This window comes from Zalophus californianus, chromosome 13, assembly GCF_009762305.2.
Source record: "Zalophus californianus isolate mZalCal1 chromosome 13, mZalCal1.pri.v2, whole genome shotgun sequence".
Taxonomy (NCBI): domain Eukaryota; kingdom Metazoa; phylum Chordata; class Mammalia; order Carnivora; family Otariidae; genus Zalophus; species Zalophus californianus.
Window position 1 is genome coordinate 48,819,983 of NC_045607.1, and position 24,660 is coordinate 48,844,642.

Below are 24,660 nucleotides of genomic sequence, written 5' to 3' on the forward strand. Positions count from 1 at the left end.
AAGCCCCCTCCCTTCACTTGCATACTGGCGTAAGCAAATTCAGCACCAACCTATTTAAAATAACCACGTATTCTGTTGTACTAGAATTCAAATTAATTGGCTATTAGAACAAGAAGAAGCGAAAAATGCGCAAACTCCAAAACTGTACGCTAGCTGAGTCCTCAATACCATAAAAAACACAGATGAGGGGAGCCTGCGGGGCTCAGTCGTTGGGCGTCTGCCTTCGGCTCAGGTCATGATCCCAGGGTCCTGGGATCGAGCCCCGCATCGGGCTCCCTGCTCGGACGGAAGCCTGCTTCTCCCTCTCCCACCCCCCCTGCTTGTGTTCCCTGTCTCTCTCTGTCAAATAAATAAATAAATAAAATCTTAAACACACACACACACACACAGATGAGTTTCATTCGCATAAAGCTTCCAATTATCTGTCCTATGACTTCCATCTGAAGCATAACCAGGGAACACCTCTCAGTGGAGTTCTGTGTTTCTCACAACCCTTTTGTGCTTTCGTACACAGCTCATCAGTCACCTCTCCAAAGCTGGAGGATACTGCTAACCAACATGTGGCATAGAAAGCTCTAAAACAGCAGGGCAATTTTATGCTTGACTCAGGTAATCACAGCTCTCTTGAGGGGCATCTGCTCTTCAGGCTCACCTCTCCTGCGTTCCCGCCCTCCACAATCCCCCCTGGAGGAACTGAAGGCTCTTATACACTCGATTACACTCTCCTGATTTATAGTGCCACATAGCCATTCACATAAGGGCTCTCCATAAACATTACTGGATTATGCCAACTCAGGTGATTGATTCTGCGATGTGCCGCCACTCTAAAGACGCGACTTATGTATCCAGTATGTTTTCAGCTCCTCAAACTGGGTTCCCTATCCACACCTTGCACCCACTGTCTTTTGAAGAACCAACTAGCAGAGAAAATGAATTACAAAGCAGGAAAACAGGTGAAGCGTGACAGACGACTGAAGGTCCGGCACTCACACACGGTAAGGACAATCGGTGGGAAAGGGAGGGTAATTCTAACCCTTCTGTTGGCAGGAAATTTCCTTTTACCATCATCTAAACCAGAGCTTCTTAAAACGTTAAGGTGCCTACGGATTACCTGCAAAATCTAACTGGAATGCGGGTGCCGATACAGGTAGTACGAGACCCCACTCTCCCAAGAGGCTCCCAGGTACCTCTGATGGCAAGGCGGAGCTCCGCTACCCATAGTTTAGTGGGGGAGAGAAGGGTCAGCATCACCTGGGAGCTTGTTACTCGAGAATCCTGAGCCCACCCTCGGCCTAAAGAAAGAGAATCTTGTGTTCAACAAGGTCCCAGGCAATTAGAATGCACATTAGGGCAGCTGCCATTCCATCTTGTATCAGAATCACTTGGGATCTTTTAAGAAATACAAATGCCAAGGCCTTACAGCAGAGATTCTGATGCAGTTGATCTGGGGTATTTGATTGTTCCTATGCTTGTTTTTAAGCACACCCAGGTGGTTCTAATAAGCAGCCAGTGTTGCAAACCATTGAATTAAAAATACCCCACTGGGAGGACGGAAATATGGAGTGACTGCTAATGGATGAGGAATTTGGGGAGATGTGAAAATGTCCTAAAATTAATAATGGCAATGGCTGTGTAATTCTGTGAATAGACCAAAAAAAAAACAACAACAACAACACTGAACTGTACACTTTAAATGGGTCAATCCTGTGGTATGTGAATTATATCTCAATAAAACTTATATAAAAATTTAAAACTTTAATGGCTTTCCTATTTTAAAATAAATAACTCCCACTGAACAATAATAAAATGGAATTCTTTTCTCTCTCTTTTCTTTAAGATTTTATTTATCTATTTTTAGAAAGAAAGACTGAACAAAAGCAAGGGGAGGGGAAGAGTTTGGAGAGAGAATCTTAAGCAAACTCCATGCTGAGCTGAGTTCCACGTGGGGGTCGATCTCAGGACTCCGAGATCATGACCTGAGCCGAAACAAAGAGTCGGACACTTAACCGACTTAGCCACCCAGGCGCCCCTGGAATTATCTTCTATCCTAGAATTCTGGCCCAAGAGTTTGAAATTCTTAAAAAAAAAAAAAAAAAAACCACACAGATACTTATATGACTCATCTAGAAATATTAAGATCTGCTCATCTTCTTCTTAGGTTCAATTCTGGTTAAGGTAATGGATAAAAGAGAAACCTGAAATGAAAACCCTGTTATGTCATAGAGCACCACAGTATGTAAGAAAAAAAAAAAAGAAAGAAAAGCATATTTATCATTTTGGAAGAGTTTACACACCCCAGGTTTCCAGGGTATTTTCAAAAAAATAATTTTCCTTTTGCTTCTCAAATTTAAAAATAACTTACGAATTAACTAATAAGTTAACAATGAATTAACTAATTCATTATACTACATTCTTCCAAATTTTCTGTATGTTTAAAAATATTCAAGAAACCATGTTAAGAAAAAAATACGTAAAATGAAAATCTGCCCTTGTTAAAAAATTGGCTTAAACTCTCAATAAAAAAGATCATAAATAGGCGCGCCTGGGTGGCTCTGTCAGTTAAGCATCTGCCTTCAGCTCCGGTCATGATCCCAGAGTCCTGGAATCAAGCTCGACATTGGGCTTCCTGCTTATGAGGGACTCTGCTTCTCCCTCTCCCTCTGCCCCTCCCACCCTCTCTCTGTCTCTCTCTCAAATAAATGAATAAAATATTTTAAATTTTTAAAGATTTTCTTTATTTATTTGAAAGAGTGAGAGAGAGACACAGCGAGAGCACACAAGCAGGGGGAGCGGCAGAGGGAGAAGCAGACTCCCCACTGAGCAGGGAGCCCGATGCGGGACTCGATCCCAGGACTCTACAGCATACACTAGTTACATGGCATCTTCTGAGACACTCTGCTCACAAAGTAGGAGCCCCTCTCTTAAAGAAATGGCTTTCTGGGACCTTCAAGGCAATGTTAGGGTCAACTTTACAAGTAAGTACGATGCCTTCCCTTGTCCAAACTCCTCAATAAAAGCCAATGTATTTCACTATAATTGTTGCTATGTGTATTTTCTTTTTAACATAATTCTACCATGTTACATTATATAGATGATAAAGAAAAGGCAAATCAATGCTCCTACCTACTAACCTTGCCCTGAGTATTAACCCTCAAAGCCTATTACTTTTTATAGTACCCTCCTACCTTACCTAAACCCCTCCTGCTTTCATTACATCTGCTCAATCAACCTTTCAGTTTTCATAATATTGGGAAGATGGTTATAGATATCCCAGAGCAGAAAGAATTTTGGGTAACAGATTCCAATTCCAAGGAAGCAACCGTGAAACCCACAATGGTGATATCAGCATGTTTTCAAATCTATCTCCATCTTCTATGTCTTTGAAATACTAACCTCCTGAGAGGTCTAAGATCCAACATCACTGTTGAATTAAATAATTCTTAATCGGTTAGCATATCTGTTCATAACTTAGTTAACAATTCACACACACACAAATTTTTTAAAGGAAAAATGGCATACCTAATAGTATATAAATTCCGAATATTCTTCTCCCCACCTTTTCCTTCCTTAACAGCTTGCATTTGTAATAATTTCATAATGGCTTTTATCAAGCCATGTGTATTCCTGTAAAGAAATATAACAACATGTTAAATGCTATAGATATAAAGTGAATATCTAATCAGGTACTTAAATCAACCATTTTTAAATAATTGAACACTTGCCACCCACACTGAACAGTAACCACCCACATGCACCCACCTCATTCTACAGGGCAGCCAAGAGGCCCAAAGGTAGACAGCTCTCATCCAACATATTTAAAAGAGAAGTCAGCCAAAGAATCAAACCACCAACCTATCACCTCTCTACACACGCTTGGTGGGTATCAATTAGGAAAAACTAAACATTAGCCCACATAATTGCAGGCAGTGACATCAGTTACCCCATACTGAATAATTAAGTCTTTCACTTATAAATATTAGTAGACCATGAATAATAACCAGACATATGAAATGGATTAGCCACTCAAAAAAGTGGGCCAGGGGGCCATTCAGAGCAAAAAACCCCAATAAAATAAAGTTAAGGGGAGTGGGGAATAAAACCTTAAATTTTTTCTTTATTCTCTGGAAGAGGTAGGAGGATAATATATCAAAAATAAAGGAAAGAAGGAAGGAAGGAAGGAAGGCAGGCCCTGCTCTTTTTCTTTCGTTATTAATTTTTTTTAATTGTGACATGGAATTTTTTTTCCTGCTTTACTGAGGTAAAATTGACAAATACAATTGTAGTATATTTAAAGTATACAATGTGATATGTGCATACATTAACTTAATTATGGCAACCATTTTATAATTAACACATCCATCAACTCCTACTTTATTTCACCTTTTTTTTCTCTTGGTGAGAATGCTAAAGATCTACTCACAGGAATTTCAAGTATACAATACAGTATTGTTAACTCTAGGCACCATGCTGTATATTAGATCATCAGAACTTGCTCACCTTCCAACTGGAAGTTTGGATGTATCTTCTGACCCACCTCTCCCCATTTCTCCCACCCAGCTGCTGGCAACCACCATTCTACCTTATTTCTATGAGTTTGGTTTGTTGTTTTTTTCTTTGTCTTATAAATAGACAAATAGTCTTTTTATTTGTCTTTCTCTGTCTGGGTTATTTCACTTAGCATAATGCCCTCCAGGTTCATCTATGTTGGCACAAACTAGCCTGCCCTTTTTAAATAAGGTTCTCCCTGGGAATGAAAAAGAAATCTTAGAAATAAAAAAATATTGCTTGTTAAGTGGGGAAAAAAAGTAATTATGTTTTAAATCATGGTTATTAATATTTATGGAGCGTCCACTGTAAGCTAAGTACTCCTCTAAGTGCTTAACATGTATTGTCATTTACTATCCAAAATATAGTAAGTTACAAATCACTGTTTATTTTTAGGCTAGGACAAGACTTGGACTTAACTCATTGGTATCATTTGGGGCAATTATGTGAGGTGTTATTTTCGTGTACTCTTCTACAACATTTAAAGTTTTCCAGATGACATAAGGTTTGCCCACACTGTCCACTACAGTAGCCAACACCCACACAAGACCACTGAGCACATGTAATGCGGCTAATCCAAACTGAGATGTGCTAGAAGTGTAAAATACACACTGGATTTTAAAGACTGAGGACACAGTAAAGAACATAAAATATTATGTGTAATTTTTTATATTGACTGTATATGGAAATATGATTTTTGATACATGGGGCATATAATATATATAATTTAAATTAACATCACCTGTTTAACTTTTTAATGTGGCTGTGAGAAAATTTTGAATTATATATGTGGCTCATATTTGTGACTCACCTTTCCTTATCTAATAATTTACTTTTCATATGATTAGAGTTTTAGAGAGAACAGATAACAGATCTATGGTTTTTTATTGAAGTATAATTAACATACCATGTTATATTAGTTTCAGGTGTACCATATGATGATTCAACAGTTCTGTACACTTCTCTGTGCTCATCAAGATAAATGTGCTCTGAATCCCCTTTATCTACGTCACCCATCACCCCCACCTCCTTTCCTCTGGCAACCATCAGTTTGTTCTCTGTATTTAAGAATCTGTTTTTTTGTTTATCTCTATTTTTCTTTGTTCCTTTGTTTTGTTTCTTAAATTCCACATACGAGTGAAATCCTATGGTATTTGTCCTTCTCTGACTTATTTCACTTAGCATTATATAGCCTCTAGGTCCATCCGTGGTGTTGCAAATGGCAAAATTTCAGTCATTTTTATGGATGAGTAATAGTCCATTGTATGGATATACCACACCTTCTTTACCTATTCATCTATCGATGGACAGTTGAGTTGCGTCCATATCATGGCTATTGTAAATAATGCTGCAATAAACATAGGGATGCATAAAAAAACAGGAGTGCATAGATCTTTTCTAATTAGTGTTTTCATGTTCTTTGAGTAAATACCCAGTAATGGAATTACTGGTCATATGGTAATTCTGTTTTTAATTGTTTGAGAAACATCCATCCGGACTTATGATTTTTAACCAATTTGGATCACCTACTACTTTATAAAAGCAGTAGAATCCCAGAGAAAAACACATACATCATATCTGCATTTCATTCACAGAACTACTGAGGCTAATAAATGAACTCCAGTTTTTTTTTTAAGTTTATTTACTTTTAGTAATCTCTACACCCAAAGTGGGGTTTGAATTCACTACCCCAACATCAAGAGCTGCATGCTCTGCCATCTTAGCCAGCCAGGTGCCCCTGAACTCCAGTTTTCTAACCTTTAAATTCGGTCTTGTTTGGCCTTATTTGTGGATCCAGATCTTACTGTGTGAATAAGTAAGTGTACTCTATTTTGAGTGTGTAGCATGAATAGATTTTAAGTTTTGAAAAATGATGGCATCAATCAAATCCATTCAAATAGCAGCTGAATTCAATTGAATACTTATTTAGATTATTTAAATATTTCAAGTGGGCTGAGAGGGATGGTTTCAGATTTTTTTTTTTTAAGATTTTATTTATTTATTTGACAGAGACAGCGAGAGAGGGAACACAAGCAGGGGGAGTGGGAGAGGGAGAAGCAGGTTTCCTGCTGAGCAGGGAGCCCGACGTGGGGCTCAATCTCAGGACCCTGGGATCATGACCTGAGCCGAAGGCAAATGCCTAAAGACTGAACCACAAAGGTGGTTTCAGATTTTTATTTAAACCCCTGCTTTAATTCTAATTAGCTAGGGAATGTTAGGTAAGGCACTTAACACATAGAAGCCACAACATCCTCATCTATATAATCTAGAATCATGATAAGCCCACCTCTTGTGTTGTTATAAAGAATAAATAAGAGTATGTCAGTAAAACACCTGGTTATTTTTTCAATAAATTGTGATAATCTAATGCATGTAACTGTACCATAAAGACTGTAATGTTTTTCCCTCTTTACAGATGAGGCTATGCAAACACAAGCTTAAATGTGAGTTCATAAATACTCAAAACTGGAAGGTGTCTAAAACTACCTACATAATGGAGCACTAGGTGTTATACACAAACAATGAATCATACACAAACTACATCAAAAACTAATGATGTGATGTATGGTAATTAACATAATAAAAAAAATTTAAAAACTACCTACAAACCCAAACCTACCCTAACTCCTAGCATTTTCCATCTCTCCTCACAAAACGCTTTTTCTTGTTTTTAAGCCATTGTTACTCTGTATCTGAGATCGGCTCTTAAAAAAACTAAATTTCTATTGAATTCTGTATGATTGCAGAAAGAGGATACAGTAACAGTTTGATTAGGGGCCCCTGGGTGGCTCAGTCAGTTAAGCGTCTGCCTTCAGCTCAGGTCACAGTCCCAGGGTCCTGGGATCGAGCCTCTCATTGGGCTCCCTGTTCAGTAGGGAGCCTGCTTCTCCCTCTGCCCGCCGCTCCCCCTGCTTGTACCCTCTCACACTTCTCTCTCTTAAATAAATAAAATCTTTAAAAAAAATTTTTAAATAAATAAATACTAGTTTGATTAGTACTGAAAATCAAAATGGTGAAATAGAAGAAAATATAACCACTAGAGGAGCAAAAATCAAAGACAAGATAGGAAAATTTTTCATCGAATCTATGTCTTCAAATTAAGGCTACCAAGTGCTAGGCAAGATTTGTGAAAAAATTGCTGACATTTCTCAAATCCAAAGATAAAAGGAAAATCCTATGACCTCTCAGATTTTACAAAATAAAATTTATAAAATAAAGACCATTTAAAAAATAGTAATAATAAATAAAGACCATGAGACTGACATCATTTCTAATTTGGCATCAGAATTCCCATCTTCAACACTGAATGAAGAAATATATATGGAAATATAATGGAAATGGAAAGGTTTATATAACTTAATAAGTCTAACCCCCTCCAAAAACTAAGAGTAATGTATGAAGACAAAAGACTTTCAGACATAATACTATGAAATTCTTCTTAAATAAGTGCTCCAGTTAAAAGATAAATACATGATAACAGATTATATGTTAATAATAAAAAAATAATACATGATAACTGCACAATTTTGTAAATATATCCCAAACCACTGAGTTATATACTTTCAAAGGATGATTTTCTACTATGAGAATTTTACCTCACTGAGGCTGTTATTTTAAAAAAGAAAGAAAAAGATAAAGCATAAGAACTGACAAAATAGAAAGAGATGGACTACAAAGAACTAGTCAGAATGAATACCAGAAGAATTTATCATCAAGTCTTTAACATTTTTCAAATGTGACTACAAAGTTTAAAGCAAATGTTCAGAGAGGATTTGGAGGGCAGAAGGGGAAAGTGTGAAAAAGAACAAGAGAAAAAGACAACCTATAACTAAAATTCCAGATAGTTTTAGCAAAGTTAGTGGGGAGGGTTTTCAGAGGAGAAAAAACATTAAGACAAGAGACCATCTGAGATGAAATACTTAAAACTATATGATAAAGCATTAACATCCAAAAAACAAGAAAAGCAACAAAATAAGGCTAATCATATAAAGGCAAGATGAGCAAGGAATACAGATATGCAAATCACAGAAAAACAAAGTTCAAAATATCCAGTGTTGATGAGGGAATGGGGAAATAAGCACATTCAGGTTGAGCACACACCGGTTCAGTCTTTTTTTTTTTTTTTTTTTTAAGTAATCTCTATACCCAACATGGGGCTTGAACTCACAACCCTGAAATCAAGAGTCTCATGTTCTCCCACCTGAGCCAACCAGGTGCCTCCACTTGTTTGGTCTTTATGGAGAGTAAATTGGCAATATCCATAAATGTTTAAGTCCATAAAAAAATTCTAAATGCATATACCCTTTCTCCCATAAATTCCACTTCTAAGAACCCATCATATAGAAATACCCTTACATAGCCAAAAGAAGATCTTACACTGCATTTGTTACCTTAAAAAATGGAAGAAGAAAAACATGTTTGTCATGTTTAAATGCACTCAGAAATGTTTAAAATATGATACATTCAGGCACGTGGGTGTCTCAGTTAAGCATCCAACTCTTGGTTTCAGCTCAGGTCATGATCTCAGAGTTGAGAGATTGAGCCCTGCCTTGGGCTCCTCGCTCTGCAGGGAGTCTGCTTGTCCCCCCTCCCCTTCTGCCCCCTGACTTGTATGCACGCGCACGCCCTCCCTTGCCCTTTACAAATAAGTAAAATATTTAAAATAACAATAAAATAAAATATGATACATTCATAATAACGAATACTCTGCAACCGTTAACAAAGATGCAAATGGATGTATGGAAAGATATCCAATACCTATTGAGTGAAAAATGCAATTTTTAGAACAATATACATAGGAATGGATTACCCAATTTTAAAATACTTGGAGTGTATGTACTTATAAATACTTTATAGGTCTAGAAATGGGGCTCCAACTTCACTGGAATTAGCTGGTCCATGATTCCACCCATGTGTCTAGTCCTGACTGCAGATCATCACCCTAGCTCCTTCTATATTCCAGAGGGAACCAAGTTAAGATTTGAAGGCACTTCTGAAACAGGCTAGGAGCCATGAGTCTTCTACTTTCCAGTTTTCACCAGGACCCAAAAAGAAACTGAATTTTTAAAAAAGAAGAAAAGAGAGAGAAGATGACAAAAAGGAAAAGTTTTACCACTTAACTATTTTCACTACCTGCAAGTGCCATTGTTTGAGTTTTCAAAAAAGTATGCACTTTTATTTTTTTATTAGTAAAAAAGGGGGGGAAGAGATTATAATCTCATGGTGAAGGACTCGCTGGTCACAAATAGAAGAGTAAATCTGATCTCCTAGATGAATAATATGAGCAGAAATTTAAGTAAACAATGAAACAACCACGATATCTTTTATTTAGAACCTATCATTAGTCACAGTTTGGCACAGACACAAAAACATGTTAATATGAAAAAGTAGACTTCTGAGGAACATTCTCAGGAATTGGAATTAGCCCTCAGATGAGCAGGTTCTCTATGTACATACCTACACAGAAGAGTAACGAATCGAAGTGCAGGCTTTAGTCAGGACAGAAAAGATCTGGTTACATATTATGACTAACTTATCCACAGTATAACCTGTTACTAGATATTCCCACGTCAGTGTCGGAACTGTGCCTCAAATTCAACATGTCTAAAACCTAACTCTTGCTCTTCTTGCTTTTCTTTCGATGTTCCCTACCTACCAGGTGGCAAGTCAGAAATCAAGGAGTCACCTTTGACATATTCCTTTCAGTCATCCTCATATTAAATCCACCTCAAATGCTTCACCCCTTCTTTTTCTTTTTCTTTTTTTTTTAATTTATTTATGTGAGACAGAGGGAGAGAGCACAGGGTGGAAGAGCAGAGGGAAAGAGTCCTCCTAAGCAGACTCCACACTGAGCGCGGAGCCCAACATGGGGGTTCAATCTAATGACCCTGAGATCACGACCTAAGCTGAAACCAAGAGTCGGATGCTTCACTGACTGCACCACCCAGGTGGCCCAACTTCACCCCTTCTATATCTCAAAAATCCATCTATTTCCCTCCATCTCTGATGCAAGCAGGTATCTTCCTTCACCTGATCTACAGCAATAGCCACCTAAACTCATCTCCCTATATCCATTCTATCTGCCTACCCAAAGCCCAACACTTATTTTTTTTTTAAGATTTTATTTCCTTGACAGAGAGAGAGCGAGAAAGCACAAGCAGGGGAAGTGGCAGAGGGAGAGTGGCTCCCCACCGAGAAGGGAGCCCAACGCAGAGCTCGATCCTGGGAGTCTCGGATCAGGACCTGGGCCAAAGGCAGCAGACCCTTGACCTACTGAGCCACCCAGGCGCCCTCCAACACTTTTAGTATTATGTGCATACTGCAGCCAGGGTGGCCTTTTTGAAACCCCTGATACCCACTAGATAAATACTTCAGTAGATTCCCTCAGCACTCAGGATAAAGATGCAAATCCTCAAGATTAGCCATTGTGAACCACATTATCTGGCCCCTACCTACCTTCCCAGCTTCATCTCAAACCACTCTCCCTCTGCTTTTGACATTTTTTTTTTTGTAAAGATGTTATTCATTTGAGAGAAAGAGAGACAGTGCACGCAGGAGCTGGGAAAGGGGCAGAGGAACAAGCAGACTCCACGCTGAGTTTGGGGCTCAACCCCAGGTACATGCAGGGCTCAATCCCAGGATCCTGAGATCATGACCTGAGCCGAAGGCAGATGCTTAATCAACTGAGCCGCCTAGATGTCCCAGCTTTTGACATTCTTTTAGGCCTTCCTACGAGCCATCTTCCCTCCTACCACAGGGACTTGGCACATGCTATTTCCTGTAATGAGAAAGCCTAGCCACTCCTATTTGCCTAGGTAAGTTCTATTCATTCCTCAGTCTCATCCTAGGTGTTACTTCATCAGGATGATACTAAAGGGACTCCTGGCACGGTGTACTTTGTCTGAATGTAGTTTAATACCACCTAACTGTGCAACTATGTGACCGCGGCAGTCCCTGCCTCTAAACCAAAGGCATCATAAGTACAGTGACTATTTCTGCTTTCCTCCCCATGATATCACAGCACCAAGCACAGGTATATAGGAGATAGTAAAAAAGAGTGGGTCTGGAACAAACTCAAAAACAGTGAAAAGATACTCAAGTCTCAAAAAAGGGTTTTAAAAAAAGAGGGAAGAAGACTGAAATACATCAATTAAGTCTAAATCCATGAACACATAATTCTTTACAAAATAAAATCGAATTGGTCAACACTGAAGGATGCTATGAAAAAGCTGACTGTTTTGAAGCTGACCAAATTTACTGGAGAAAGAATCCACTATATGCCCTGGCTTTCCTATACAAGCTGTACTGGTGGGTAACCAAATACTAGATACGGGGGGTTCTCTTTATTGCAGTATTTCAGGAAGCAAGCGAAGAAAAAAATGACAGAATTTCAACCATGTTGAAGGTCCTAACGAACTAATGGATCTCACCATTCAGCATCAACAGCTAACATTTCCAAAAAAGAAAACAATCGGTTGGGCGTCTGCCTTCAGCTCGGGTCATGGTCCCAAGGTCCCGGGATCGAGCCCCACATCAGGCTCCCTGCTCAGCGGGAAGCCTGCCTCTTCCTCTGCCTGCTCTGCCTGCCCCTTCCCCTGTTTGTGCGCATGGTCTCTCTCTCTGACAAATAAATAAATAAAATCTTAAAAAAAAAAAATCAGATATTATTTCCCTCCTGACCAGGGAACACATTACCATCTATGAGAAGTCTTCCCTCCCCTAAAACTCCTCCCAATAAGAACAAACACTGAACATAAATGTCATCAAATTTCTAAAGCAAACTTTCATTTTACAGGAAATATAGAGAAATAAGTTAAAGTACACCATGGAGGTGCATTCAGCAGAGTCCAAGAAAGAGAGAGACAGAGACAGAGATGAGTAGATGTGAGGGGGCAATCCCATCGATTAAAAAAGATGTAAAAGACGTAACAACAAATTCTTGGATGGTCATTCAGAAACAAATCATAAAAAAAAAAGAACATGGGACAAATGGAAATCTGAACACTGACTATACATTTAAAAAATTATACACACACACACATATATATCCAGGTATAATAATGACATTACTATTGTTTTTTAAAAGGAGGTATACAGTTAAATATCTAAAGAAGAAATTATACAGTGTCTGGGATTTGCTTCCTAGCATGGACAGGGGTGGGCTATGGAAGGAGCAAGATGGTTTAGTGGCTGTAGGGATGCATGACAGGAACATGAGGGTTCATAACACTATTCTACCTACTTTTGAAATTCTCTATAAAAAGTTTTTAAAATCATAGGAGAAGTTTCTCTTTTTAACACCAACTGTGCCCAAAATTTTCTTGGTAATGTTTTTGTGTCACACTATAAGCTAGTTTCCCTCCCTCAGTCCCCCTGGCAACCAAGGCAGTGGTGGTTTCTACGATTGCTGCTGTTTGGAGAGATAATACATAGTTTCAAAAGAACATTCCAGAGGACGATGACAACGGAAAACATGGCGGCATCTCACCAACACAGGAACACGGTTATGTTACTACCTTTGACAGTGACTCTCTATCCACTCAATGTCTCCTCCCTCTAGTCCTCTCTGAGCAACACCGGTCTAACACCAGTCACTTAAGCACAATTATAGTTCAAAGCTACAGCCGAGCTGAGCGGCTGAAAGATACCTATTTCCCAAGACATGGCTTTCCCTCCAAGTTCAATCCCAGTGAAGAAGAGACTCCTTGGAATCAGAGTTCCAGTCTCCTGTGTGGTTACTGTGTAGGGAACCTAGCACACATATGCTCATACAGTGCAGACACAGCCTCTAGAGGGTTAAAATGTGTCTCCCAGAAGGATATATCTAAGTCCTATCCCCTGGTACCCATGAAGGTGACTTTATTTGGAAATAGGGTCTCTGCAGATATAATTAAGGATCTCGAGATCAAATCATCCAGGGTGGGCCTTAGATTCAATGACTGGTGTGCTTCTGAGAGAAAGGGGAGGGAGAGCAGAGACAGACACACAGACAAGGAGGGCCTGAAAAGACAGCGTTACTCAGCCACAAGCTGAGGAACGCCAAAGGTTGCAACAGCCACCAGAAGCTAAGAGAGAGAAATGGAACGCGTGCTCCCAGCCTCCAGAAGGAACCAATCCTGTGGCCTTCTTGGTTTGGGACTTCTAGCCTCCAGAATTGTGAAATAATAAATTTCTGTTATTTTAAGCCACCAAGTTGTGGTCAATTTTGTTGCAACAGCCTTAGGAAACGAACACATAGCCCCTGGCAGACCTGACTGGTCCAGAGTGAACATCTCACACACACGGGTCCTTGGAAATCTGTAATTGTGGCCAACCTCAGTTGGGCTGTCTCTTATACAAAAGAGCTATTAACCCAGGAGCAGGTGGTGCCCCGGAGATTAGAGGCAGAAAGACTCAGTCTGCGGCAAGAGAGGGGAAACACACAGTCTGTATCCAATTCATTTCTGAGGCCCGGCTGCATCCCTGTTCTTGGGTCCTAGGGGACACCCATTTACCAAAAAAATAAAAAGCACCCTTTTGTGCTCAAATTAGTTCAAGTGGGTTTCTGTAACTTGTAGCCCAAAGAGTCCTAAAACACTCAGTAACCTGCTGCCAAAAGTCCTTCAGTGAAGATCAGCTGGAACAAGTTCTTCCTTGGGAAGGTGCCAGAAAAAGCTGAATTGATTCAAGAACCCTCTCAGTGAGAGCAATAGAAACTTCAGGCCCTGGGGTGCCTGGGTGGCTCAGTCGTTAAGCGTCTGCCTTCAGCTCATGTCATGATCCCAGGGTCCTAAGATCGAGCCCCGCATCAGGCTCCCTGCTCAGCGGGAAGGCTGCTTCTCCCTCTCCCTCTCCCCCTGCTTGTGTTCCCTCTCTCACTGTGTCTCTATCAAATAAATAAATAAATCTTTAAAAAAAAAGAAACTTCAGGCCTGCCCTACCAGAAGAATGGCAAGAGGCAATGCAAAAAGGAACCTCAATTTTCACTGGGCCTAAGAGCTGAGACCCAGATCTTATCATAAGAGGGAGTGTGGGTCAGGAATGACGTTGAGTATTCCAAAGAAATAAATAAATAAGACAGAAAAGAAAACATTTTTGGTCAAGCTGTACAAACTACAGTAATTAAAACCACCCACAAAGATGGCTTTTCTTTATAATATAGCAATATATACATAGTAAATATAGCACAGTTACTATCGTGCATATGAATAGCATGCATCAGGTTTCCTTTGTTTGGGGCTGATTTGATTACAACATGAAACACTGCTCATGTACGCTCAGTCTCTTTTTGGAAAGACCTCAAATAATGCTTGATTCTTTGCTTTTGAAATATTCCAAATATGAGGTACAAGGAAGTAGCCATACTAATTTCTGGACCAGGGATGAGAATTACAAATTCTCATTGTATGACACAAATTATCTCCGAAGGGGGCATCCCTGGGTATGATGGAGACAATGGTACAAATGTGGCCCAGTCTCTTTTTTCACCAATTGGTCAGCTTTAAGCACAGTAAGTCACCAGCAAATAAGAGAACGTTAAACACTAGATTAACGATCAAATCATTTTCTAAATTTGTTATAAAATTATATGAGAAAAGAGAGAGAGAGAGAGACAAAGAAGACGAGGAAGAAAGGAAGGAAATCAAAAACAGTTCTGGGGAACCCAGGCTTGAATAAATGACAAAAAATAATGCTTTAAAAAAATCTAAGAAATAGAATGCTATTGACTTTTTGCTTGGGAAGTTCTGCATACTCATTTGTCTTCTCAGTCCCAGAAAATAGCCTGATCTCTTCTGAAGCCTTTTCCCACTACAAAAGTAACATGTGTTTCAGTAGTTGCTTTTCCTAAATCACCTAGAAACATCTTAGCACAAACACATGGCTCCTACAATGGAAGATTTTGAGACAAACAAAGCCTTCAACCAGATCAAGGAACATGAAAAGAAATAGGGCAGAATGTCCTAGACGAAAAAAGTGCCTGGAATCACTTTTCTGGTTACGAGCTGCAAGCTGAGAGAGGTTCTGGGATTTTAGGGAAAGAAAAAGGATTGGAGACAAGAAAAGGAGAACATCTGGAAACAAGCTAAACAGCTTACAAGAATATTTAGAAGACAAAATGGGGAAACAGACATGGTCTAATGATTCTGTCACTCTCAGGTAATAGTGAAATAAGCAATGGTACCCATGTAGATATAAATCTGAAACCATCTCAAATTCAAGAAAAATACTGACGCCCCAACTAGATGAAAGCATGCTATGACTAGACCCCCTTCAATCTTGGGGAAACCTCATGAAGGTATCCTTCCTTGATGCTTCTTCTCCTGCCAAATAAAATAAAAATGGAGAACCTAAATAGTACAGAAAAGCTTCAATAATACATAGTACAGAAAAGCTTCAATAATACAAGATATGAATATAGTGTCTCCTCAGTTGCTAGCTATTGCCTACAAGAGAACGGAACAATTAAGTTTCCCAAGGAACAGAGTCATCAATAAAAAAGAAGAGCCTGAAACAGAATTTTTCTCATTAAATTACCCTAGACATTAACTCCCAATAGTTCTTAGAATCATTTTTAAACAACTTGGACCTTCCATCAATCCACGATCAAAGACTCCCTGAATCCCTCAGCTTTAGTCAGGACCACCATGGGCATTTTTAATAGTCTATGAAAGATTTCATTAAAAAGCAGGCTTTGCAAGGCACCTGGGTGGCTCAGTCAGCTAAGCATCTGAATCTTGGATTGGGCTCAGGTCATGATCTCAGGGTCCTGGGATCAAGTCCCACCCGCATCAGGATCTGCGCTCAGTGTGGAATCGGCTTAGGATTCTCTCTCTCCCTCTCTCTCTGCCCCTCCCCTGCCTCCTGCCCTCTCTCTCTCAAATAAATAATAAAAATCTTTAAAAAATAAAAATAAATAAAAATAAAAAGTAGGCTGGCCTTTAGGAATCTCAGAAAACAGACTTTAATCTCTCACACCTTAAGACACTTTATTTTTCCCAAACACATAAATTGCGGGTCTCTCCCCTATTTAAAAAGCACAAAAGGCACAGAAATCAAGGGCTAGCCTAGTTTATCTAGCGCATAACCATCCTCCCAAACACATTTTTAAAAGAAGGGGTTGGGGAAGCAGTGGAACGGAAATTACAGGCTGTCATGACATCTCAATATCGAACACTGACTACCTGGTTCCACAGGAGAGTACAGTTTTTACGCACAATCCCGTTACTAAGCAACGGCAACAATGGCTGCCTGAGCTTTCTAGAAGCTAGTGCGGGAAAAGGGGGGGGGGCGAATCTAAGAACAGAAAAATGGAAAAACTTGCATCGGGAATCGTTATCTCAGGTAAATTCAATGTAAAAACAAAAATAAACAAAATCTAAAACAATCTCAACTTAAAACAAGCAGTTCCTGAAGAGACAAGAAAAGTGCATGCTACCATGTATCATTCACTTTAATTTCAGTTTGTTTAATTTCAAAATTCACATTTAACTGGTGATAATGATTTCCTTACTGTGTTTCCTTTGTGGTTCCCCTTCTTTCCTTCACCCTCCCTAGGGAATAATTTTTTTTTCAAATTTCCTTACTGATTAAAAGAACATTTTAGACCTCTTAAATCCATTTCTTTGTTTACAGAAGCTGTAAAAACTAGTTTACAATTGTTTCATGTTGCCTCAGCTTTGAACCGAGAACACTCTTAGACATCAAACTATGCCTTTGAAGGAACAGTCTCTCAAACAGAGCCAGACACTTTCCCAGCCACTCCCTGAAGTTTAGACAACCAGAGCTTTGCAAATGTCAAGTCTTTTGCAAAGTTAGACTATACAGTGTAGCAGGCTCTAGACCAATGTTTCTCAAATTGCAGGTTGAATGGCCAGGGGTGGGGGGAGGGCTCCCATACATGTTCCAAGAGAATTTTCTAGACTAGATTGACAAAGGGTCAAGAAGCAGATTATAAGGCTAGGGGAGATGACCTCACAGACTTTTCCTGCCATCTGTCCTTGTGCCTTTCAACATTTCCTGCAATGCTGAGAAAGCTCCAGAAGCTACATTCTCTAAATCTCTCTTCTACAGAAGGCTGCTTCTCCCTATGGCTCACTCCCTCCCTCTCTCAATCTCTTTCTCAGTTCCTGAAGGATGCTACGCTAGCAGGTAGGCAAAATAAAAAGATTACCCTTTAGAATTACTGTTCTACGTCAAAGCTGAGCAATTACTATGTGGCTCTGTTCCCAGGGTGCCTCTAGATTCTGGTAAATCTCTCTTTGAAGAAGAGAAATCCAAAGACAAGTAGAAATTTAAATGCTGGAAATTGAAGATCCAAAATGTCTCAGACAAGAAGCACAGGGAAATGACAAAGTCATTCCTCCTTTTATATCCCAAAGATAAAGATGGGGGGGGGAATGTATGTTTGTTTGATTTTTATTTCTAGTTTTATACTGTTGTGGTCAGAAAAGATGCAAGATAGGATTTCAATCTTTTTTAATTTATTGAAATTTGTTTTGTGGCCTAACATGTAATCTATTCAGGACAATGTTCCACGTGCACTTGAAAAGAAATGTGTAGTCCACTATGTTTGGATGGAATGTTCTGGATATATCCTGTTAGGTTCATCTGGTCCAATGTGTCATTCAAAACCACTGTTTCCTTGTTGACTTTCTGTCTGGATGATCTGTCCATTGATGTAAGTGGGGTGTTACAGTCTTCTATTACTGTTTTCTTCCTCTATGTCTATCAACAGTTGTTTTATGTATTTAGTGCTCCCATGTTGGGGGCATAAATATTTAGAATTGTTATATCCTCCTGTTAGACTATTCCTTTATCATTATATAGTGTTCTTCTCTGTTTCTTGTTACAGTCTTTGTTTTAAAGGCTATTTTGTGCAATATAGGTACTGGTGCCCCAGTTTTCTTTCTGCTTCCATCTGATGGTAAAAAGATGGTTTTCTGTGTCAGAAAATTCCCTGAACAGCATTTGAAGGAGAAGGCTGTTTGGGTCTCCTGTTTTTAATTAAATTAAATTTAATTTCTTAAATTTGATTCTCATTTTTTTTAAAGACAGAAACAATGCAAAGTATAGTCTTTGTAATCATTGCAAACCACAAAGCTCTGCTACTTGAAATAAAACAAATGAAAAAATTCTTCACACATAATTATTATCTCTACTGGCAACAATAAAGAAAATGTAGCACTTACATAACACATTTCATCATTGAATTGATTCAAAAATTAAACTGGTTAGCTTCAAGGTCTACCCTGTCTCCATCTCCCTGTGGCTTATAAGTTAATCAAGAACATTCTCAGATAAGAAACTTAAAAAAAAATTTTCCCCCAGGAGCTTCCAATCGTTAAAATTCCTATATAGATTTACTATAAAATACAATGCTTTCTTCTATGACTTGACCATGTTTCTGATGACCCTTGAAAACTAATGGTCATCTATATGTATCATATTACTCATTGAAGCACTGACCATAATTGCAAACAAAGACAAAAAATGAAAACAATAGGGAATTGGTAAATTATGGTACATTCATACAATGGAATATTATATGGCTCGAAAAAATTAGAAAGCACTTTATTTTTGTTAAAGAACAATCTCCAGTCTCCAACATATATTTTTTCAGTAAAGAATGAAAAATAAATACTGTGTGCAGTAGGCTATTAGTTTTGTTTTTTTCTTAAGAAAAAAATATATAAACACATAAATTGTCAGTTATATGTACATACAACATCTTTAAAAAGAAAATAAGACCTGGTAAGAGTTTTGCCTCTGAGGAGAAAAACTGAATTATAGGAGTAAACAGACACCTTGCCTCATATACCCTTTAGGATTTTTTCCATGTGATTGTGTTGCTTATTCAAAAAATACATTTTTTTTTAAATTTTTTAGGTGGCGGGCAGAGAGAGAGAAAGAATCTTAAGCTGGGCACAGAGCCTGACACAGGGCTCAATCTCACAAAACTGAGATCATGACCTGAGCTAAAATCAAGAGTCAGACACTGAACTGACTGAGCCACCTAGGTACCCCCCAAAAATACACTTTTAAATTTTAAAAAAATCTAAGGTCACTAACAAATTATAACATACACAGATGACATGCTGATTCACTATCAGCAAATCTTATGCTTTTCAGTTTACAATAGTAATGACAGACTTATACTGAGGGATGAAGGACATCCCACACAGCATAATTTTCTAACATAACCTTCTGGAATTAAAGGTATAATCTGGGGCACCTGGCTGACTCAGCTGGTAGAACATGCAACTCTTGATCTCAGGGCTGTAAGTTCGAGCCCCATGTTGGGTGTAGAAATTACTTAAAAATAGAATCTTAAAAAAAAAAAGGTATAATCTAACCTGCTCTAATTATTCCTTACATAGACAGAGACATTACCCTGGCTCCTTAGCTGCTGATACTTACTTTTGAATATAAATAGTACAAGTGCACAACGCAAGTAGGTTTTATATTTATGAATTTTAAGGCATTTGAAAAGATTTAGGGGGAAACAAATACCATTACCTGCATCTGAAAAAAAGGCATAAGGCAAAGTCTACATGGCCTGCTTAAGATCAACCAGTAAGTTAGGGACGCCTGGGTGGCTCAGTGGGTTAGGCATCTGCCTTCGGCTCAGGTCATGAACCCAGGGTCCTGGGATTGAGCCCCACATCAGGCTCTCTGCTCAGCGGGGAGCCTGCTTCTCCCTCTCCCTCTGCCAGCCACTCTACCTTCTTGTGCTCTCTGTGTCAAATAAATAAATAAAATCTTAAAAAAAAAAAAAAAGAATGGTGCCTCAGAAAGCCCTGAAGTCTTACATACAGCAAATGACCACAAATTCCAAGACTATAGAGTCCAAATCAGCACATATGAAATACAAACTGCGTGACATCTTAAGGGAAAGAAAAACAACTGGCAAGTAGAGTTGACCTTTAATGGCAAATTAGTGACTTTTTTTTTTCTAAAAATGTGTTTTACTGATCAAACATGAAAGAAAGAATACCTGGTCGCTGGAATCAGGTTGAGTATCCCATTGAGCACATAGCCGAACTCTGCGTGATCCTGAGCAACAAGGGCCACTAGACCCTCACAGCAGGCTGTTCGAACCACCACATTTTCACTGCAACACTTCTCCCACAGCAAGTTCAAAGCCGGAGTCTGAAATCAAACCAGTGATTAAAAGACACGTCCGATGAGCAGCAAAGGCATGTACACCCCCAGCCATCCTTCAACCCGTAATTTGTTCACAGTGGGTTAGTTTTCCAACACAAAGATGACGCTGTTGTTCCACCATTTGTAGAATAAACTAAAGTCGGTTTTCCAGGACAGATAATGGATGTGTTCTGATAAAAGCCACTCTTGCCCATCTGGTGTCCCCGCTGCAGAATAAGGCTGGCTGCAGACAGGGGTATGACTTGAGTTTGAGCAAACCAAGGAAACTGACAGGGGATCAAAACTAAGACTCGGCTCTCAGCGCTCCAACCAAGTCCTTTAACCAGACGCCATCAATATCCGCACAGCAGTTACTCCAGGCTGAACTCCAAATCATGCCTGTGGTTTAAGCCCTAAATGCAATAACATTTTCAGAACGTGTTTCTGCTCTCCTACCAGTAATCTCTACTACCTACATGCACCCCACCACCCCCCACAATGCCCCTGCCCCAATTTACTAAAGTCTAATGGGGGCCCAGAGGAAAGACAGTTAGGGAGGGGAACAGCAAACTGCTATTTCTGTGGCTTCCAACAAAAGCCTAGAAAACTGTTGTGGTCAAGAAAGAAACTGACTCAGGATGGGTGGGTGGCTCAGTTGGTTAAGCATCTGCCTTCGACTCAGGTCATGATCTCAGGGTCCTGGGATCGAGCCCCACGTCGGGCTCCCTGCTCAGTGGGGAGCCTGCTTCTCCCTCTGCCCCTCCCCCTGCTCATGCTCCCTCTCTCTCTCTTTCTCTCAAGTAAATAAATAAAATCTTTTTAAAAAGAAAGAAAGAAACTGACTTTTTGCCCCCTCTGACCATTAATCTGTCATCTTTGATAGAAAAGCACCAGAAGGGCACATAAATAAATGTAAGATCTTTATTTTGAAAAATCCTATAAATGCAGAGCTTCGAGCTTTCATAACTTCCCCAAGCATCCATGACCCACCCCACCAGAGGTTCACGACTAATGATAAACCCATATTTGAATGTATTGTGGGTTAAGTCCATTTAGATTTACATGCGGTTTGGGTTTTGTTTTGTTTTATTAAAGAACACATCATGAAGCTATTTTTCCCTCTTCCTGACATAAGCTACTAGAAAAATATATAATTTGAGAAAAAAAAATAAGATCCTCAGCTCCCACAGAATAACTAAAAGAGGGGCACCTGGGTGGCTCAGTCAGTTAAGCGTCTGCCTTCAGCTCAGGTTATGACCCCAGGGTCCTGGGATCGAGCCCTGCATGGGGCTCCCTGCTCTACAGAAAGTCTGCTTCTCCCTCTCCCACTCCCCCTGCTTGTGTTCCCTCTCTCACTGTGTCTCTCTCTGTCAAATAAATAAAATCTAAAAAAAAAAAGAAAGAATAACTAACAGAATGAAAATCAACATATTGTGCCCACTTTCCCACTGTAGCTGGCTCTGAGAGCCTTTTCAATCTTAGGATCCCACTATAACAGAACAATACAGTTAACAGTCACTGCAGGAAAGAAATATTTATATTCCAGTTCTTTTATTCAGAAGGAAATTTTATTCACCTGTATGGCCAATATCAAAGGGTTCCAAATGTCAGTACTCCATTATAAACCAGAAAAACGAAATAAATGAATAAAAAACCCTTGCCTCAGGTATTATTGTGCCCTTGTGGAAGTAAGCATTCCTTTATTAACAGAAGAGAAAACAGTTACAGGGATTTGACAATTCAATAAATCCCGGCTGTTTAAGTAAAACCAGTAGATCACCTCAGAGTACATAATGTGATTATAGGCAGGATTAAGATCAGGGCTCTCAGAAAACCTAATTTATACAACTACATACAAATACCAGATAAATGCCAATTAGTGAAATTTGCCTCTACACTAATTTCAATATGGCAGCAGATGCTGGAGAGAGATATAACTTGGAGTAACTAACCAAAAGCAATGTGAGGCAGTAAAAAAAAAAAAGCAATGTGAGAGAAAGGAAAACAATTATTTCTGCTGTGAAAAAAAAAATCTTATTTCCATCATCTACATTCTCCACAGAGTTTACCTGAGAGCACCCACTTAAATGGAGTTTCCAACCAGCTCAAAACCTACAACACTGGTTGACCAAAACCCAAGTGGTCTACATCTCAGGAAGCTGAGCACAGTTTCAATCTTAGCATTCACCTGCCCTATGCATGGATGTATGGACATCTTCCTTCAGCTTCAAGTACCAAAGCATGACCTGTCCAACATAGAACTCATATTTGGGGCACCCTAAAGTAGGAAAAATCTCTTACATCCAAACAGAGCCGCTATGTTCACTTTCTCCATTAAACAGAAAGATTCCCTCAGAGGTAATCCTACCAACCTTCTCTAAGGTATGTCTATCGTCATTCCACCCATGCTATTTTTCACTAAAAGTCACAAGAATACTCCCCTTTACCATCCCCTCCATATCTCATTCCCGGAGTCTGTTGTAACCAATTTTAAAATTGTAAAGAATTTGGAATAAGGGGGACGCCTGGGTGGCTCAGTCGGTTAAGCGTCTGCCTTCAGCTCAGCTCATGATCCCAGGGTCCTGGGATCGAATCCCACATCAGGCTCCCTGCTCAGCGGGGATCCTGCTTCTCCCTCTGCCTATTTCTCCCTCTGCTGCTCCCCCTGCTTGTGCTCGCGCTCTCTCTCTCCCTCTCTCTGACAAATAAAATCTTTAAAAAAAAAAAAAAAAAGGAATTTTGAAGAACTTGGCAAACCAAAAAACAAACAAACAAAACCAGTTCAAAATCATTTCTACAGTGACCTGAAACAGAAGGAGTGCCTACATGCAGCTGGGAGCAGTATCTGAATAGAACTCAAGTGCAAAGTTGAATACAGACCTGGTTTGTGGATTGATGGATCTTTTCTGAAAAACCATTTTCCTTCAGGACTGCCGCAATAAGATGACCCACAGCCTTAAAAAAAAAAAAAAAAAAAAAAACAATAAATACATGGTGTCAGAAGTTCTCTCCAATTAGTGCATTTGAAGGTAACTCCTGTCAATACTAGTTGATATGAAAAAAAAAAAAATACGAGGTGATAGGAATATGAGTGTGCCAGCCAGTCAAGTCATAATAAAATTCCGACTCATCTGAGAGTGTGCTCTGTGGAAGGCACTGAATTAGGCACTCTATGTACATAATTTCTTAGCTTCCTAACAGCTCTCAAGGTAAGCATTTTTATTCCAATAAGCAAACTACAGTTCAGAGATATTAAGAAAATTGCCAGATTTTCAGTTCAAAATGCTGTCACTTAGTATTAGAAGGTAATCTAAGATTGCTTCATCCATTAAACCGTGAGACAAATGAGAAACACCACAGCTTTTAAAATCATTTTTGCATCTAAATGAAATCCATCATGCTTCATCATGTCCTTAATGAAGATGGAGAAAACTCATCCTCACCTTTATGACCACGGCCCATACAGATCTGAACCAATAAGGTTTCCCCCTACCACAACAATTTTCTCTCGTTTAGGCTCTATGATTTAATTTCTTTATTATTTTCTCATAGGTTTTAGCCCTTGCATAAGCTTTCAGTCTCATAAATCTCTAAAACGTTCCCATATCCTGCTTTGGTCAAAAAGCCCAAAGTTAAATCTAAGACTCTATTTATAAAGGAGTGTTGATAACATAAATACATATATATCATTCTCTCCTACCACCTCAACTCCATTCTCCTGGTTCTTCACCACTCCCCAGCACGGCTCTGCTGTCTTAGAGCTGTAGGCTAGCAACAATGATAGCCGTCCTGTGCATGGGCTGGAAAAAACTCTCTAACTGCAGCAAGTGTTGATCCTGCACTTGGACCAACGTATGATACATCTGTGAATCCTGTCAGTCTTGTAGTCTCCAGAAAAGGTCACACAAAAACACAGCACCCCCTCCTTTGTTTCTTTTTGTATTTCACACATTGGAAATGATTTAAGACCTTAATGCTTGATGATCTCAGTTT

At 39.3% G+C, this 24,660-nt stretch overlaps 1 protein-coding gene across 7 annotated transcripts in view; it reads right to left on the reverse strand.

Annotated features, from left to right (window-relative positions):
* Positions 1-24,660, reverse strand: part of FOCAD (focadhesin) — a 310,627-nt gene that overhangs the window by 257,237 nt on the left and 28,730 nt on the right. For 6 of the 7 annotated variants that reach the window (XM_027615362.2, XM_027615363.2, XM_027615367.2 and 3 more), the window contains 3 exons: positions 23,548-23,622; positions 20,519-20,673; positions 3,520-3,624 (listed from right to left, as the gene is read on the reverse strand). In XM_027615362.2, coding sequence (XP_027471163.2) covers positions 3,520-3,624; positions 20,519-20,673; positions 23,548-23,622 — 335 coding nt within the window. The remainder of the gene's footprint in view (positions 1-3,519; positions 3,625-20,518; positions 20,674-23,547; positions 23,623-24,660) is intronic. The other variant, XM_027615366.2, reaches the window with a different exon arrangement.